This window comes from Littorina saxatilis, linkage group LG6, assembly GCF_037325665.1.
Source record: "Littorina saxatilis isolate snail1 linkage group LG6, US_GU_Lsax_2.0, whole genome shotgun sequence".
In the NCBI taxonomy this organism is placed as follows: Eukaryota; Metazoa; Mollusca; class Gastropoda; order Littorinimorpha; family Littorinidae; genus Littorina; species Littorina saxatilis.
In genome coordinates, this window is record NC_090250.1 from 26840636 (window position 1) to 26853958 (window position 13323).

General features: G+C 40.9%; 2 protein-coding genes across 4 annotated transcripts in view; one reads left to right on the top strand and one right to left on the bottom strand.

The window, feature by feature from the left end:
- Positions 1 to 262: 262 nt before the first annotated feature.
- LOC138968879 (large ribosomal subunit protein eL21-like) lies at positions 263 to 5736 on the bottom strand. Its single transcript, XM_070341549.1, has 5 exons — positions 5617 to 5736; positions 4888 to 5024; positions 2948 to 3060; positions 1484 to 1634; positions 263 to 384 (listed from the first exon to the last, which is right to left on the bottom strand). The coding sequence occupies exons 2-5, from the start codon at positions 5014 to 5016 to the stop codon at positions 295 to 297; spliced, it is 483 nt and encodes a 160-aa protein (XP_070197650.1). The 5' UTR covers positions 5017 to 5024; positions 5617 to 5736; the 3' UTR covers positions 263 to 294.
- Positions 5737 to 5822: 86 nt separating this feature from the next.
- The window catches only part of LOC138968876 (ubiquitin carboxyl-terminal hydrolase 46-like), a 158572-nt gene continuing 151071 nt past the window's right edge, over positions 5823 to 13323 (top strand). For all 3 annotated transcript variants that reach the window (XR_011456307.1, XR_011456306.1, XM_070341545.1), the window contains exons 1-4: positions 5823 to 5968; positions 10058 to 10138; positions 11077 to 11296; positions 12429 to 12509. Coding sequence is in view for 1 of the 3 variants with exons in the window: in XM_070341545.1 (XP_070197646.1) it covers positions 5966 to 5968; positions 10058 to 10138; positions 11077 to 11296; positions 12429 to 12509 (385 nt within the window). In the remaining 2 variants the exon portion in view is untranslated. The remainder of the gene's footprint in view (positions 5969 to 10057; positions 10139 to 11076; positions 11297 to 12428; positions 12510 to 13323) is intronic.

The window sequence follows — 13323 nt, forward strand, 5'->3', positions numbered from 1 at the left end:
AGTTTTTAGTCACGATTGCAGCAACTGAAAATCCTGATAGTTATTTCTGGAAAATATCAATTGTAAACCAGAGAATTAGACTGGAATGCAATTTTCCTATTTTAGTGATATGAAACACTGGTCTGCGAGTTGCCATTCTTAAGGCACAGCATTAACACACATACAAAATAAGACATTGTAGTTGATTTTGTTCTACTTCGATCTCACATTCTCCCACAAACTGTCCATGCATTCCTACAAACAGAAAAACAAGCCCAGCATATACAGAAGAGCAGCATTTATTGACAAGACATATTAGGCGATGATCTCATATGGGATGGGCTGGATCCACTGAGGTTTGTTGTACTTTGTCGACACAAAATGTCCCTCCCTAGGCTGAGCAGGCTGAAACAAATAAAGACACTGTTTTCTAAGTTAACTATGAGGCACAAAAGAAAAAAAAGAAATGAAAACATAATCTCAAACACGTTATAATAAAGAAAGACTAGTGTCTAAAACAACCAAGTGCGTTTACTAAGGACGTCCTTAATTGAACCCAAAGTTGACATTGCAAAGCCTTTAAAATATATTTTTTTATAGATATAACGGAGCCAAAACTTCATTCAGAGAGCTTTGTGTAGTAGACTTGAACCTGTTCCACCACATTTTTACAGGAGTGAACTGTACAACTGTGATTGTGGATAAAAGGAACATATTTCTGTAAGTCTCACTGGTGTATTCAGACCTAATTCCCAGTTACCAATATCTGCATCCCTGCTGAAAAGTGTACATTTAGAAATTAGTACAACTGAAAAGGTGTACTCTGTTTGCTTCTTTCATCTTGTTTTTATTTTATTTTTAGGATATTTCCATTTTCCATACAAATGGATCGGAAGCTTAAAAACCCCACTGAAAACCCCATTGAAACAGTAATTTCTTAATTTCATTTACAACAATGTTTTATTTACTTTTTTTGTACTGTGTCTTGTATTATGCATTTATTTATATATTTATAGATAAACCCAATACCAATCGAGCCACTGAAAAAGACGTTTTACACATCTATTGTCTATCATCTTTTATTGTAGAGCATGCGCACAGCAACACATTCTATGCACATGAATACAGGGATGGGACTGAGACAGCAACCATTTTTTTTATCCCCGAGAAGCAGAATAAATTTCTACTACTTTGGACATCAAAAATCAGCAATTTCATGTGTATGAGATTCACAAAATTGTGCATTTAGTGATTTACACTAACTTGCATAGAACAGACATGGGAATAAAGATGCATAAAAAAGTCTGCAAGTGACCAACAACTCCAAAATAATACACACATTCAGGGCATGTATCACGGAATTGCTTTATAACTGTACGCTTGGAACGCAAAAAAAAGAGGTCTGATTTCAGCCAAAAGTCTGAAGATTCTCATGTGTGTTAGAAGTCCCATCCCTGAGAACCAATCCAACACTAAAAGAGAAAAAAAGAGCAAAAGTACTGACTTGACGCTTGCACAGAACCTTCACGCCCTTCTCCTTGGCCAACCTCTTCTTCTCCTCGTTAAGCTTGACGCGCTTCAGGAAGTCACCACGGCAGTTGGAGTGCTTGATGTGCTCGATCCTCAGGTTCACCTTCTTGGGCATGATGCGGTTACTGCATCGAAAATGACAATTTTATTTTTAGCCAACATCAAAACATTTTTCACAAGTGGTTTATTCAAAGACGAAGATTTACATTCGCTTACCAAGAGCTTCAGGCACAAAATCTTTTTCTTCAATGAAAAGATGCACAGTTCAAATTTATATGCGCTTATTCCGTGTCCTTCTTGTACTTTCAAGTTACATTTTGATCTAAAATGCAATCCCATATTCTGGACCAAGTCATTGTTTGACATAAAATTCAATGATCTTTTTCTTGAAAAAGAGGGCCACAAAAGTGCAGCCTGAACTTTGTTAACCGGTTGATATGACATCATAAAAGACATCTATTGAAAAAAACACAAAGTGGGTATATCACCGGTAAGGTGTTGAATGTAGTTTTATAAATATCTGTACAGTAGTTACCTGGGAATTGCTCAACATACACATACATACACCTTCGCTTCAGTTGGATTCCCAGCCTAATGTAATATATTTAGTCAAACATTGACTAAACGTAACAAGAGGCGAAGCCATCAAGGCTCACGTAAGAAATCGACAAACAGTAACACAAACTCAATCACTCCGTCACACATACACACACACACACACACAGAAAGAGCATAGGTGAAACTGTGCAAGAAAGCGAGACACTAGATCTAGATCTGTCTGTCTGCATGTAGCCTACTTACAGGACACGACTGCCAACTAGTCTCGGCGCGCTCAAAATAATAATGACCGAGACTTTCAGTACTTCCTTCGCGTGACATCTAACCCTCTTACGTCATAATGTGACGTCAATGTAATGTGACGTCTTCAAATGTTAGAGTTTCTACCACAGACATACACACGCACGCACGCACACACGCACAGACAGACAAAGTTATGATCGCATAGGCTACACTTACGTGAGCCAAAAAGGTTCATGAAGACATGCAAATTAGACTAATTCCAGAAATAACTGTCGGGTTTGTATGGGTTGTGAAAGAGCGAGTACCCTTGCTTTTGCGTCTACAGAAACCACACGTTAATATTTGTCAGAGCAAAAGCAAGGGTACTCACTCTATTACAACCCATACAAACCTGACATAGTGTCTTCCAAAAAGTGTCTATTGGTGGTTAATAACACGAAAGAAACCCCTCTTTTTAAAAACCCCAAAATGTGGAAAAATAATGTCTTAAAGGAGGTAAATTTACAAACGTTGTGAATTAAAAACCTGATATTAGTGACAACTCTAGGTTTTAAAAGGGGGTTCCACTGTTCACATTTTAGTCTTAGCTTGAACTTCAATCTAGACACGGACATTGTGCTCGTGTCAAAACACCTACCCAACTCGCTTGTTGACGACAACGCCCACAGCATGCTTTGTCACGTTGAAGATCCGCCCAGTCTTGCCATGGTAGATCTTGTGAGCCATACCCTTCTGGATGGCGCCATCACACTGACACACACAAAGATTGACTTTTTTAGACCATTCATTTTCTGGTACAATTTCAAAAGAACGTCAGGGTTCGACACTAGCGGGGGCGGGGGGTGGAACGCCCCAGAGTTTTGTGTTCCGCCCCAAACATTGCCGAAGCTTGGGGCCCACTCCGCCCCAGGATAAATTCCAACTGACAATGACAAACCGAAAATTCCAATGCCAGAGCCAATCACTAAAAATCGCCAGTCAAAGTCGTCACTGAAATTTGCGTTACGATCAATGCCGCAGTCAAGAAAAAAAACCATTGAAATCGTCGAAGGACAATGCCGCAAGGGAAATAGCTCCCAGATTGTGCTCTTTAGCATGAGAGATAAGTATCGCCTTCAAATGCCAAACGCAAAATGTGGCGACACATCCCTGGTGTAAAAAGACATGGAAATGAAGATGAAGAACAGGGTGGAGAGAAACGAAAAAAGGAGACCGATGCAGCCAAAAGCGTGAAGCGCTGTCGTAATTTCAATGTCAAATGGTTGAAAGAATTTCCCTGGCTTCAGTACGATGAAGACAAGAAGAGCAAACGCTCGATCGAGTCACTTTCGCAGTTCTGAATATTATATGAGGCATCAGATGGACAGGAAGAAATTGCTATTCACAACACAATGAGTCACGTTCACATAAAATTTGAGCCCGGTCACTTTTATAGTTTCCGAGAAAAGCCCAACGTTAAGTTGTGTGTTGCCGAACAGAAAAGGCTAGTTATCTCCCTTGTTTTTCTGATAACGTTCGTAAAAGGCTACAGATGTAAATACTTTGATGTAAAGAATAATCCTACAAAGTTTCAATCACATCCGATGAACTTTGTCAAAGATATAAAATGTCTAATTTTTCCTTTGACGCTGACCTGTGACCTTGAAAAAGGTCAAAGGTCAACGAAACCATCGTTAAAGTGTAGAGGTCATTGGAGGTCACGACTAAACAAAATATGAGCCCGATCGCTTTGATAGTTTCCGAGAAAAGTCCAACGTTAAGGTGGTGTCTACGGACGGCCGGCCGGACTAACACTGACCGATTACATAGTCACTTTTTCTCAAGTGACTCAAAAAACAGAAAATGCATTGCCGCACGTGAATACTGAGAGTGGGCCCCAGATTTTTGTTTTCCGCCCCAGCAATTTCCATCTCTGGGGCCAGTGTGGCCCCAGGCCAAATAAGTTAGTGTCGACCCCTGAACGTGATTACTTTCTTGCTGTGTACCATAACAGCAGGGAAGACAGCTGAGTGTTACGCACAGAGGAGAAAACAAGACCCACAACTGAATAAGGATGAAGAAGAAAAAAAAAAGAACTACAGCAGTAGGTAAAGTTGTTCAAACACAATAAACACACACTCTCTCACTCTATCTCTCTCGCAGAAAGAAAATGAAACAGACAAATTGAGACGGACAGACAGAACAAGTGAGACTGTGTGTGTGTAGGGCAGGGGTGGAGGGTGTCAGAGGGAGTGTGGAGTTTTTGTCCATTTGAGCTTTTGTATTTTGAGCCTATGTCGGACACCATCCTTGAACAATGGTAAATAGACCCTATCGGTATTCCAAGCTCTCGTAATCTCTCGCAAACTTCAGAGCATAGCAAAGCATGCGGTACAGCGATCTCGTGCGAGCTGCACAAGCCAAGGTTCGAAGTTCTCGCGATGATCAAAGCATAACAAAGAGCGTGTCTCGCGAGAGCTGCTCAGATGCCGAAAAGGTCTATTGGTTTACCGTTCAGACTCATCTGAGAACCTTAACATCAATGGTACTAACAAAGTCGACTAGCGCATACCTACTGCCTGTTTTACAAACACTTACCTTAACGTCAACGATGTCACCTCGTTTGTACACTTTCATGTACGTGGACAAATGAGTCACTCCCTTCTTGCGGAACTGTCGGGAGAACATGTACCGCGTACCGCGGCGATATCCCTTTGGATTCGTCATTTTGCTGTCTGCAACAGAAAGCAGCCATCTAATTATTCCATTTGTTTGCACAGATCGTTGAAATAAGGTATACGTTAACTGCTAAAGCAGCGTCTCACCAAAACAGTAATCAATGGCCAAAAGTCATCAATAGCCAAGGTGTCCAACTTCAACTTAGTTCAAGGGGCATAATCCTGAGGTGCAACTTAACACTAACAGTAACACTAACAGCAGTTGCGAATGTTTGATTTTTTCCTTTTCTTCTAAAAAGGAACACATTGGAAGCAGCTTGTACATTTGGATGTGCAGCTTTACAACACAATTCTGATAATAACATGCAAGGTACAACAAGCTATGCGTATGATCATCATTGCAACCATGTCTATGCCTACCAGAACCACTGACCTATTGGTCTCTTTACGTCTACTAATATCCACGTGGGTTACCACATCAGACGTTTGGTATCAAAATCATGAGCTTAACTTAACGACAATGAATCTCTCACTCAAGACACTGATAAACTAAGTAAAATAGGATTTCAAAAAGGTATTAATTAATGTCATGTGTAACACAGTAATGAGCATAATAAGCGAAAACTCCAACATCACAAGGAACACTTGCCTTCGGTATGATGGCCGACAGGAAAGAGGGCTACGAGAGTACAGTGGCGAGATTGTACGAGATATTGTAAAAGTCTAATATAATTTAAAGCCAATCACACAGTGTGCGCATATTCTTTTTTTTATTTCACATACATGTGTTCTAAAATCTGAGACTAAAAATCTTTGCAACAGAAAAATACACATTCCGTTCCGTTTCATTTCCCATCAGCCCTCACTTCAAAACAATATGGCTGTCAGCTAGTTGCGAACTCTACTGAAATCCAATGTTTACTATTTGAGTCTCGACATACACTGCAAAAATAGCGACCATTACCCCTAGAATTGGGGCGTGCTGTGTAGCTGGAGAGATGGTTTGTACTTTTACTGCATGTCATATTGATTTTGCAATGAATTGAGTTTTGTTGATAATGAAAACTGCCACTTCTGAGTCACGGTCGTTGAGCTATTTTTGTCCAGACCAGTCTAAGTCTTTGGAATTTATGTACGGGTTGTTACTTTCTTATTGCATGCATTGTCTCTTCATTTTACAGGGCTCTCTTTGAAACATTGTTGTGAAGCTTGCGCGTTTTAAGACATTTTATCAGCTTCTTCTTTTGGTAGGGATGTCACTCTCACTGGTCTCCGCCCTAGGATTTGTTCTACTATCTACTTCTAGTCCTCCATCTCCAAGTTCTAACTATTATACCGTGTTCCGGGTCACCAGATATGCCGGCATAGTCCCAGATTACTCCCAGTCCCAGTAGAAACTGTTTGTTTTGAAATGGACTGTTCAATTTAAAACATAGACAGAGGTCTATATTTATTTGCATTTCTTCTTCTTCTTCCGTTGAGGACTGAGTTCTTGTGAACGTCTCAGAGTCCTGTGGTTGAGTCACTGTTACCGTATTCAGGGTTCGTACAGGTCATGAAAAACCTGGAAAGTCATGGAATTTGATTTTTAATTTTCCAGGCCTGGAAAGTCATGGAATTTCAATTCAAGTCATGGAAAGTCATGGAATTTAACAAAAATAAGAAAGAAAAAAAATTAACCTTTAGCACGCCAGCGGCGATTTTCGTTGCCCAGCCATTCCCCGATTTGCGTCGCCAGCACAACAAGGCTTGTTCGTATGACCAACTTCTCGTTCGTATAAATTGCATACGAGAATAACGGTATTTTTAACGGCACTTGAACCAAAGCGAGGCTCACTTCCTTCCGGTATCTCGTCGTGTCGTCTGCGCTGCATTTGAGTCGGTTTCGTCGAAGTTTTCTGCTTTTGTTTTTGCATCGATAAAGTATTTTCAGACCTGTTTACACTACACATTGAGCGTAGTAAACTACGATTTTGGTCCCCAAACTACGCAACTACGCATGCTTGTCTTATACTACGCAAATGTTTCGTTTCGACTACACATTTTGACATTTTGAATACGCAAAAACGCGAGCGAGTTCCGATCCATAATTTGTACTAACCGGTTGTGTACTGCGTGCAAAACATGCCCGGCGCCCGCGAGAGTAGCGTAGTCAGTTGGTCTTGCTGCTGTTATTACAACTATCGCGGGCGTTTCAGCACATACTTTTCTGAACGCGGTCACTTCGTAGCTCATTCTTTCTGGAGGGAAAAAAATGGCTACAGCGACGAACACGGATTCAGAAGACTTTGGCGATCAACCGCCACGGAGCAAAAAAAAGAAGCTTGGTCAAACTCCCAGCAAGGCTTTTTTGCTAAAGTACTATGAGGAGCATCCATGCCTAGTTTCGTGGAGAAAAGGGAAGCATTTTGCCCACTGCACTGTGTGCAACACGGCTTTTTCAGAGAAGCACAGTGGGCTTTACGACCGTGTAACCGCCACAAGAAAAGCACTTCTCATGAGGAATTCGAGAAATCCCGACCAAAGCAGAGGAAAAATTGGACTGTTTTGTGAAGAAACCCGTGCCAGGGAAAGAAGACCAAGACAAGCTCACTTTTGAGAGATCGGTAACCAGAGCAGAGGCAATGACCTGCCATATTATTATTATTGCCGACGCAAACCTGTTCTGTTTATATGCAAATTTGCCTTCATGTTGATACACATACTCCCAGTCCCTACTTTTTGTGACTTGATGTTCTCAGATTGTCACAGGTCTTGAATTCAACATAGCTTTTTTTTAACAAATGCATGGGTGAAACTTTTCCGCCTTGTGCGAAAATCCGCCAAATGAAATTGGTCAAATAAAGAATTCCTTATTTTGAAAATCTGTAAAAAAAAAAATTAAAAAAAAATTTTTTTTTCTTTTTTTTTTCGCCGGCGATCCGGTTTCTATTTTCTTTAACACAGTGACCGGACATCGCTGAATCTTTGTTTCCCTGAGCGCGCGAATTATCGGACTACAGCTTGGCATTTGTTAGGCAAAAAAAAAAAAATTGTCTGTTTCTGGTCACCCGACCGACCCTAAATTTCGGCGCCGACCCTAAACTTTTTTTTTCCAAACTCAAAAATGTTTTGGGTTTTTTTGGTGGTAAAGGACAGGGTGAGAAAATGAACAACAAAAACGTGTGAAAACGAAAGTCCGCTGACGATTTGTAAATGTGTTGAGTGTCTTGTCTCTATGTATAGTGAATCCAGTCTCTTTGCGCGATTTTTAAAGTTAGTTTTATTGGTCTACATTTGGGGTAAAAAAAAAAAATAAAAAATAAAAATAAAAAAAATCCCGACCTACCGACCCTATTTTTTTTAGCCATGTTACCAGAAACAGACAATTTTTTTTTGTTGGCCTTATAATTGTTTACTGTGCAAATTTGTGTGTTTGAGATACCAGGAAAGGCCTACTTTTACCCTTAAAAAGCCTGATTTTTCGTTTTCTTCCGGGGGGCTTCGCCCCCCTGGGCCCCCTAAGAGGGCGTTGCCCCTGCACCCCACCAGGGCGTGGGCGGCCCCTGGACCCCGGCCTCATTTTCCTTATTTTTAATTCTGATCAGTTTCACCCATGCAAATGTTCCAAACTAGTTAATAATTTTTTTCTTAACAAATAAACTTAATGCTTGGCTTGTATTTTTGTGGGGGCTTTGTTTGTATTTGTATGAGGAGTATTGTTCACATTGTAATAGTTTTGTTTGGAGTGTTGAGTGTTTGTTTTAGTACGGTATAAGTAACTGTTCTGTTTTGCGGTTTGGGTTGATCAAATTGAAATACTACACATTCACCTGCCAAACTACACATTTGCCTTATTTTCACACCCAAAACTACACATGGTACATTTCAGGGGTAGGCAGGTCTGTATTTTAGCGCTTCGACAAGCAAGATGGAGGATGATGAGTTTGAAACTTTCTTTCGAGTTGTTTCTTGACAACAAAAAGTATGCGGAATTGGAACGAATTACCGAGGAAAATCTTCGCAATGAACTGTGTATCGCGGTGAAAAAAATGACAGTTTGTCAAGTCACAGTGACGGTTACGAAACGGAATTTACGAAAGTGCAGATGGATACAAACAGTGGCTGGTCCAGTTTAGTGAAATGACAGGACCAGCAAACATTACCGATAATCTGATTGCGTAGAAAATGCTTGACTTGCTTGTCGAAGAGACACTGGGTAGAAACTGACTCAAATTCAGTGCAAAGCAAGCCAGTGTCAAAACTGGCAGTGACAAGACATAAAAAGTTTGCGTGTTCGGAAATGGCGACCTGTGGATCTAGTCATGGAAAATGTTATTGAGGCTCATGGAAAGTCATGGGAAAGTCATGGAATTTTGTTTCTAAAAACCAGTGGGGACCCTGCGTATTTGCATTTCTTGGTAGTCATCAAAGTTTAAACTTGTTTTTGCTTTTACTATTTTAGTTTTACTGTGTTTTAGAAGTTTTATGTGATTGCAACAACTCAACAAAGCTGAAGGGATTCCATTCTGTTCACATACTCCTTTCTGTTCACTTACCTTCAAGGGTCAAGTCCCAAGAAACATGTTTTGATAGTAATTACCATCCTATCACTAGCAGTATCACTCTGCTCCCGTCTAATTCTTTTACATCCGTTGTTTTATTTTTCAGTGATCGACGAAAAGCAAGAATTGTCTCTTCTCTCAAAAGCAGTGTTTGGAATTGACTCACGTTACCCATTTAGGCATTAGAATTAAAACATCAGTTTACATCACGTGGTCGACGTCATCTCTTTGCATGAATTATCGTCCGTGTTTTGTGGCCTTACTGTCTTTACTACTTATAAATGACCCTAACAGAGACTAGTTCAGCATGTATCAATGCACTTCACCAGCAGGTGTTCAATGAGAAAGGGATGTTGGTTGTCTCGTGAAGTAATTAAGTTGTAAAGTTTTTGGTTGGCGGTATGGTTTGTTTCTGAGATTCTTTTCTCACTCTCAGAATAATTGGCAGGTTCATCATTTTAGACGTTAAACATTTTCAAAACATGTTATGATTAAAGTTTATCAGTGTCTTTTTATTTCACAGAGATGTTTATTTTTTTCTTTCAGGGAGCAAATGCTTCCCAGTTGGAGAAGGAAATTGGATCTGAGCAGTTTCCAGCTAATGAACACTATTTTGGACTTGTCAATGTAAGTCACAGTCATCAAAGACAATTTTGGTTAATGGTTAATCTGTTTCACATAGTTGTGTGTATGCCATGTGTCGTGGTATAATTCATACATGTGTAGAATGCTGTTTGTAGCACTATCAGTGTCACGGTCAGTGAAATGATTTGTTTTATGGGCAACAACTAACATGCTACTGGTAGTTGAAAAGAAGAATTTCAATTTTGGCCATGAAACCTTGACTATGCAGTGGACCTCAACTTAGTAAATGTGGACTATAAGATTGGACTGCAATAACCATGAACCAGCAATAGGAGGTACTCAAGAGGCACTGAAAACGACTGCAGTTATTACCCCTTTCTATGAGATTTTGGGAGAATACTTTTTGAGCACATAACTGTTGAGGTTTTATATGTGATTGGAGACCATGACTGATGAGAATTTACCTTTTCTTTGCTGACGTTTAAAAAAAAATTGTGCGTGTAAGTTGTAACACAGTACACAGTACACAGATTGATGTTCTGCAATTTTACACAAGTCCAAAAACAAGGGCAAATTTGTATACAGTTACATGTATGAGCAAGTGCCATCTTGTAGCCGGCAAAGAACAATACGGATGGCCGTGCCTTTCAAGTCTGCCAGCCCAGGTAGACAGCCTTCTGACCTTGGTGGCAGGTGCTTCTAATTCCTAGGGGAGAGGGTGGAGCCCAGAGAGGGGGGAGGGAGCGGGAGAGGAGAGGGGTTAGCTACTGGCGGGTGCCTTTTCACATAGTCTGCCAGCCTGGGTAGACAGTCTGTTGGCTTGGTGGCACTGTCAAGAACTTCACACTTCCGAGGGGGGGGGGGGGGGGGGGGAGAGTCTACAAGTGTGGACAAAAGTGTTGCTAATATTTTGAGGTCACCGCAGGCCAGTCATTCAGGACTTTGAGGTTGTTTGTAATTTCTCTTCATTCTGTTTGCAGTTTGGCAATACCTGCTACTGCAACTCTGTGCTGCAAGCGCTGTACTTCTGCCGTGGTTTCCGTGAGAAGGTGCTGCAGTACAAGCAGCAGCAGAAGAACCAGAAGAAGGAATCTCTCCTCACCTGTCTGGCAGACCTCTTTTACAGCATCGCTACACAAAAGAAGAAAGTTGGGACAATAGCACCAAAGAAATTCATCACCCGTTTGAGGAAGGAAAATGGTAAGTAGCAGGTTGGACATTATAAGATGTTTGGTGGCTTGTTGACAGACCAGCTTATTTGTTGGTCCAAGGGGGACATGTATCGTCTTTTGTTTCATCTTTATCGACCAAGGCTGAAGGCCGCGGTTGATAAATATGGGACAAAAGGCGATATGCTCCCCGAGGACCAACAACAAAGTGCTGGTCTGACAACAAGCTACCAAACATCGTTTTTGTCATCATTTTGGTTGTGCAACAAAATGCACAATAACCCACAGGGAGACGAATTTTTAGAATCCAACTCCAGGCCACAAAGCATCGTCACAGTAGCACGAGATAACACGTCAAACTTGTATATGACGTCAAACGTAGGTTGTTGACGCTTTTCTTCCAGTCTGAAAATGTACAGAGCTGCGATCATACCTGTGAATTCAGTAAGTGTTGAGCATATTTCTTTTCTTTTAAGTGGTTATGACTTTTCGTTGTGGATTTTGCGATTACAGAGATAAGTTGCATATTGACCATGAGTCGCCGCGGTAATTATCAACATTGATTGGGTCTTTGAGAGTGAATGCTTACAATCGTTGTCCTCGGAAACACAAATCCAAAGCCACGATGGTTCCACACATCAAACAATCAGCCTGATTGGCTTTTACTTTGACAATCCACGTTTCACATGAAAGCTCAAACCCATTCACCACCTCGAGTTATTGCATGGGGAACATGAGATTTATTTACCAGGTGTTTGTGAATGCAAACTCGTGAAAATTATGACAAATTGTATTATTGTGCCAAGTTGTGTGCTTTTTGAACATTCTTTATAGGTTTTTACGTTTAGTACAGAAGAAATGAAGCTTCCGTTGGATAAAAAGGGCAAGTTAAATGTCTGATTTTTAGGATTTGTGATGTTGCATCATTTTAGTACCCTTTTCAAAATTGATCCTGAAGGTTTATTCCTTGTTTAGCAAACCTTAAAGTAAGGTAGATAACAGGATTAAACCCGCAGAGATATATATAACCTGAACGAAGAATAAACAGCCAGGTGTTCGCATTATCACTAAGTTTACTTTCAGTCTTGTTCTTGGTGTTGAAGCTGAATCTCACCTTTTTGTTTTAGACCTTATTTTTATTTTGTACTGGTGATTACTTTCAGAACTGTTCGACAACTACATGCAGCAAGATGCACACGAGTTCCTCAACTATCTTCTCAACACAGTGGCTGACTTGCTCCAAGGTAGGCTACAGTGTTTGTTATACCTAAAACTTTGATGCAAATCTGGATGTCTGTGCATGAGTGAGGAAAGAAAAGAGAGACACCTGTCTTCCCTGCAGCTGGGAGTTCAACAGTTAATTGCTCCCAGGGAAGGGGGTGGGGTGAGTTTAGTTTTTAGTGTTTTTGCATGACAAGTGTTGCGCTTCACTATTACTTCGACTAAAGAGGATCTGAGTACAAGAGCTTCCTGCTGTCTTTAGCCTCATCGCGCTGTTCAAGGACAAATATTACATTGACTCCTCTGCCCCCATGGCATGGCAAGTAACTCTGTCAATGTTAAACTTCAACAAAAAAATTGTAGAAAGGAAACTACTGCAAGTTTTTTGATGGGAAGCCCGTAGAAACGGAACCAAATATATCTATGTGTCATAGGTAGCATTTTTGAGTCACTTGAGAAAAAGTGACTCTATGTAATCGGTCAGTGTTAGTCTGTCCGGCCGGCCGGCCGGCCGTCCGGCCGGCCGGCCGGCCGTCCGGCCGGCCGTCCGTAGACACCACCTTAACGTTGGACTTTTCTCGGAAACTATCAAAGCGATCGGGCTCATATTTTGTTTAGTCGTGACCTCCAATGACCTCTACACTTTAACGATGGTTTCGTTGACCTTTGACCTTTTTCAAGGTCACAGGTCAGCGTCAAAGGAAAAATTAGACATACACCACCTTAACGTTGGACTTTTCTCGGAAACTATCAAAGCGATCGGGCTCATATTTTGTTTAGTCGTGACCTCCAATGACCTCTACACTTTAACGATGGTTTCGTTGACCTTTGACCTTT

What these genes read in the sequence shown, in the direction of transcription:
- LOC138968879 (XM_070341549.1), bottom strand. Translation starts at nt 5,016, where the DNA reads ATGACGAATCCAAAGGGATATCGCCGCGGTACGCGGTACATGTTCTCC. An exon ending in GTGACATCGTTGACGTTAAG is followed by an intron (nt 3,061 to 4,887) that starts GTAAGTGTTTGT and finishes TGTGTGTGTCAG; the next exon opens with TGTGATGGCGCCATCCAGAA. An exon ending in AGGTTCTGTGCAAGCGTCAA is followed by an intron (nt 385 to 1,483) that starts GTCAGTACTTTT and finishes TATTTGTTTCAG; the next exon opens with CCTGCTCAGCCTAGGGAGGG.